The 5,372-nt window shown below is 47.2% G+C and overlaps 1 protein-coding gene across 1 annotated transcript; it reads left to right on the top strand.

Annotated features, from left to right (window-relative positions):
• The first annotated feature begins 367 nt into the window (after positions 1-367).
• LOC125386963 lies at positions 368-4,940 on the top strand. Its single transcript, XM_048414144.1, has 2 exons — positions 368-1,354; positions 4,885-4,940. Exons 1-2 carry the CDS (start codon positions 451-453, stop codon positions 4,902-4,904), a joined length of 924 nt encoding a protein of 307 aa, XP_048270101.1. The 5' UTR covers positions 368-450; the 3' UTR covers positions 4,905-4,940.
• The last annotated feature ends 432 nt before the right edge of the window (positions 4,941-5,372 follow it).

Raw genomic sequence — 5,372 nt, 5'->3', positions numbered from 1 at the left:
ACCAATTAGCAATAGCGCTAATTTCCCTCTCCTTTGGAACGAAAGCTTTCTTTGACGAATCCGAGGATCTCATATCCTTAGACCCACCCTATATAGTTTTCCTCGACGACATCGTCGAGACGGAGAGGCATTCTTTGGTACGATCTCATCGACGAATGACAGTGCCGCCTTACAACCAGTGAATACCTCACATCTAGTTAACAGAGAGAGTTAGACTTGAACTGTGCGAGAACATACGTTTACCATCCCGTGACCGCGGATTCGTTTCGAACCTAAGGTCATTATCACTAGTGCTACGAGTGCTTAATCTTGTTAATAAGCCTGTGCTAATAAACTCTCCGTTGTATCACAACAATGGCTAATTCTAATGAAAATCCATCAAACGCCCATCTCCTTAATCCTGACTCTAATCCGACATCAGAAGTGGGATACAAGGACCTGTTAGCAACGATGAAACAGCAAATGGATTTCATGCGTGACGTATTTCATACACTAACAAAGAAGGATGGGGTGGCACTTGAAAAATTTTCGCTACCACGTTTTAACCCCGGAAGCTTGGGCTCCGACCCAGCCGCATGGTGTGCGACTGTTGACGTGATCATGGAAGAAAAACCTTTGCAAGGCGGTGCGCTACTTTTTGCCTTGAGTGCCGCTCTGGAAAGTTCGGCAGCACAGTGGCTTACACAGATACCTGCTACTCAAATTTCCTCTTGGCCAAAGTTTAAAGACCGTTTCCTTACACGCTTTGGTGGGAAAGAAACAGCTGCCACGGCGCTATGGAAGATAAAAAATCAAGCACGACTGGAGGGTGAAACCCTGGGAGATTACAGCAGCCGTTTACGTTCCTTCCTGATGGCGAGGTGGGAAAGGTGCACCAAGGACGAGATAGTCAACGCTGCCGTGCTCCTCCATATAGGCTCACAGGACCAGCGCGTCCTACGGATAGCACTCACAAACGATATCAAGACCGAGGACCAGCTCACAGGCGAAATGACAGCGCTCTCCGATTCTGTGAAGAGGCCGGCGTCTTCAGTAAGCAACTCCTCCGCGGGTCCCGAAGCTAAACGGCATAAGTCTTCTGACTCCCGATACAAGTGCTACCACTGCGGTAGACACGGACATAAAGCATCTGAGTGCCGCGAGAGGACAAGACTGGAGGCGGAGAAACGCAATCGAAAACCAGGGGAAAACCGGGCTGTCACGTCTTCGAAGGTGTCCTGCTACAGGTGTAACGAGGAGGGCCACATCGCGCCCAACTGCCCGACCTTACGTAGAGGAAACCCCGCTACGAGAGAGGAGCGCCAGGTTAACTTCTGCGTGGTGGAGGCCCCGACCGGTAAATTAAGTCACCAGGGTGAGTCGTTCCTGTTTTGGTTTGATTCCGGAGCTGAATGCTCATTAATTAAAGAATCGGTAGCCTCAAAATTTTCCGGCAAGAGAACGACCGAGATAGTTGTAATGCGAGGAATTGGGAACACTTGCGTTAAGAGTACGACCCAAATTCTGTCCGCCGTATGTATCAGCGGTCTTACACTGGAGGTAATTTTTCACGTCCTTGCCGACAATTACTTGAAACACGATATTATTATTGGGTGCGAAATTTTAAGCCAAGGCTTCGACGTACACATGACGCGCAATAGCCTCGATATTTGTAAGTCGAAAACGGTTAATGTCTGTAATAATATCGCCGAACCTGCGATCGATCTCAATGATGTAGACACCGAGGTACTCGGCGACGATAAAGACCGATTGATTTCCATTCTCGACAGATTCAAAAACTCGTTCATCACGGGTTTCCCACGTACCCGCGTAAATACGGGCCAATTAGAAATACGGTTGATCGACCCTAACATCACCGTCCAAAGAAGCCCCTATAGACTTAGCGAGGAAGAGCGGAGAATCGTACGAGCGCGAATCAGCGAACTACTCAGAGCTAACATTATAAGACCTAGCAATTCGCCGTTCGCGAGCCCCATGCTACTCGTGAAGAAAAAGGACGGTTCGGATAGATTGTGCGTAGATTTTCGAGCGTTAAATAAGAATACGGTCGCGGATCGGTACCCCCTACCTCTTATCGCGGACCAAATCGCGAGGTTACAAACGGCGAAATACTTCATTAGCCTGGACATGGCCAGCGGGTTCCACCAAATTCCTATACACCCCAATTCGGCGGAATACACGGCGTTCGTTACACCCGACGGGCAGTACGAGTACGTAACGATGCCGTTCGGATTGAAAAATGCACCGTCCGTTTTTCAGAGGGCCATTTTCAATGCCCTGGGCGACCTTGCGTATTCCTACGTCGTTGTCTATTTGGATGACGTCCTAATTATTGCCGACTCAATAAACCAAGCCTTAGAGAGGTTGGACATCGTGTTAAGTACCCTTGTAAACGCCGGGTTCTCGTTTAACTTTTCTAAGTGCTCTTTCCTGAAGACGTCGATACTCTATTTGGGATACGTAATCCAGAACGGAGAAGTCCGTCCCAACCCGGGTAAAGTATATGCCTTAAGCTCCCTACCCGCGCCGACGACCGTCACACAGCTCAGGCAGTTCATAGGGCTAGCCTCGTACTTTCGGAAGTTCATCCCTAAATTTTCACAATTGTTAAAACCCTTATACGCGCTTACGTCCGGCAGTAAAAATATAACATGGGCAGACAGGCACGAAAAAATAAGACAAGAGGTAATCTCCGTTCTGACCGACGCACCGGTGTTAATGCTATTTGACCCCAATTATCCAATAGAATTACATACCGATGCTAGCTCCGAAGGATTTGGGGCTAATTTGATGCACAAGGTGGAAGGTAAAAATCGAGTAGTGGAATACTATAGTAAAAGAACCAGCCTTACGGAATCCAGATATCACTCTTATGAACTCGAAACATTAGCTGTTGTAAACGCCATAAAACATTTCCGCCACTACCTGCACGGACGGGAATTTCTTGTCGTCACGGACTGCAATTCATTAAAGGCGTCTAAGAGCAAAGTACATTTGAATGACAGGGTACACAGGTGGTGGGCTTACTTGCAAACGTTTACCTTCGACATTGTGTATCGGGAGGGCAAGCGAATGGCCCACGTAGATTTCTTTTCGCGAAATCCCACAGGCGTTGACCCTATTAGATTCGACAAAATCAAAGAGAAAATGGTAAATCTGGCCGAAATTTCGGAAGACTGGCTACTAGCCGAACAACGTCGTGACCCCCAAATTTCGGGAATTGTCGAAAAGTTGCAAAATGATGAGCTCGCGGAAGACATCGCGAATACTTACGAATTACGGTCCGGTACTCTCTACCGGAAAATTCAAAGAAGAGGCAGGACTCTCAGTTTACCTATTGTTCCAAGAGGGTTTAGGTGGTCCGTTATTAACCATGTGCATCAGTCAATTATGCACTTGGGTTGGGATAAGACGCTCGAGAAACTGTACGAGTATTACTGGTTCGAAGGAATGGCGAAGTACGTTCGCAAGTTCGTAGAGAACTGCCATGCTTGTAGAGTTTCGAAGGCTAGTTCAGGTAAGATACAAGCTGAACTACATCCCATACCCAAGGCCAGCATACCTTGGCACACGGTCCACATGGATATAACGGGCAAGCTGAGTGGTAAAAGCGATTCGAAGGAGTACGTTATTGTGTTGATCGACGCCTTCACTAAATTCGTATACCTGCATCATACTCGTAGGATAGATTCTCTTAACACCATTAAAGCGCTTAAATCCGCTATATTTTTATTCGGGAGTCCCTGTCGGATAATAGCGGACCAGGGAAGGTGTTTTACGGGTAAAGAATTTCGCGAGTTCTGCGAAAGCAAACGAATTAAAGTTCACTTGATAGCGACCGGTGCCAGTAGGGCTAACGGACAAGTAGAACGTGTTATGGGCACGTTGAAAAACATGTTCACGACAGTAGAGACGACCGGGCGGCCGTGGCAAGACGCGATTGGGGAAATGCAGCTAGCGTTGAACTGCACCGTCAACCGCGTGACCAATTCGAGTCCTTTACAACTACTAATCGGTAGATCGGCGAGACCGTATGACCTATTGCTACCCGACAATATCGAAGAAAAAGAAGTCGATATCTCCGATGTAAGGCAGCAGGCCGTACAGAACATAGAAAGTAACGCCCAATACGACAAAGAAAGATTTGATAGGAACAAAGCTAAAGTGGTTAGGTTTAACCTCGGCGACTTCGTACTACGCAAGAACGAGGAAAGAAACCAAACCAAGCTAGAGCCGAAATTCAAGGGTCCATTTGTAATAACCGAGATTTTGGAAGGAGATAGATATATTCTAAAAACGCTAGACGGCAAACGATCGTATAAAGACAGTCACGACAGATTAAGAAAAATGCCGGACAGTCGCGTTCCCGCTGAGTTGGACGTCGGTAGTGACGGCAATAACAGTGACCACGACGACATGAGTACCTCGATCTCGGAAGATCCTTAGCACAAAGACCGTAGCACCTTACGGAGTACGTTATGAAGCTCGGTAAAGGGGCAAGTGATGTGTTCACGCGCACCATGAGCTATAGTGTTATGAAGCTCGACTAAGGGGCAAGTGATGTGTTCACGCGCACCATGAGCTACAGTGTTACGAAGTTTGGTGCGGTCGTGCGATCTAGAAAAACGAGATCCATTGGGGTACGAAATCGAGACTGGTCCATTTTGCCGTTATGACCCGACTGATAACCCACAGGATGCAACTAGCACTTCCGATACTAATTACAACGTTACTAATTCATGTTCTCTTCTATTCCTTTTGTTGTCAAACCTCCGAACAAGGTTTTGTTGTTACACTGGACCCTCAGCTTATTTAGACATTAAGTTAAATTTTAAACAATGTTAATTGTACCGAGACTAACGTTAAGAAAACTCAATATTGTAGCTACACCCGAGGACGTGTGATAGTCAGAATGGCCGTGTCGGAGATGAAAGAACGCCGGAGCTCCTCCTTGGATTCGCGGGAACACCGCAACTCTGTAACTTAGATTAAACAAATGCCGCTCCGATTGTTCGAGATTTATGATCATGAGCTTGGGCTCGAGGCGACAATCAGTCGCCGAACGTAGCCGCGGTCAAAGGGATGAACGTTTTATCTAACAAAGGCACAGAGTAACTCTATTCCTCTCCTTAAAAGAAATAGTCGTAGCGACACGTGGCAGTAAATACTTCAATAGTTTCTATCCCGCGGCCCGCCACACGCAGATTTTGTCCTCCGAGTAAGATGATCGCCGGGTGTCGGCATGCCTTTGCGGCGTATGTTTAGCTAACGTGAGGACCCGCTATAGATCTTAAGATTTAGTCAAGCGAAGTCCGTCAAATAGACTTTGTTGCAACTACGGGAAGATAGGAGAAACCTATCCTCCACGAGCG

This window comes from Bombus terrestris, unplaced genomic scaffold (genome assembly GCF_910591885.1).
Source record: "Bombus terrestris unplaced genomic scaffold, iyBomTerr1.2, whole genome shotgun sequence".
NCBI classification, from domain to species: Eukaryota; Metazoa; Arthropoda; class Insecta; order Hymenoptera; family Apidae; genus Bombus; species Bombus terrestris.
The sequence above is the reverse complement of the archived record's forward strand: the minus strand, read 5'-3'. Positions and strand labels throughout refer to the sequence as shown.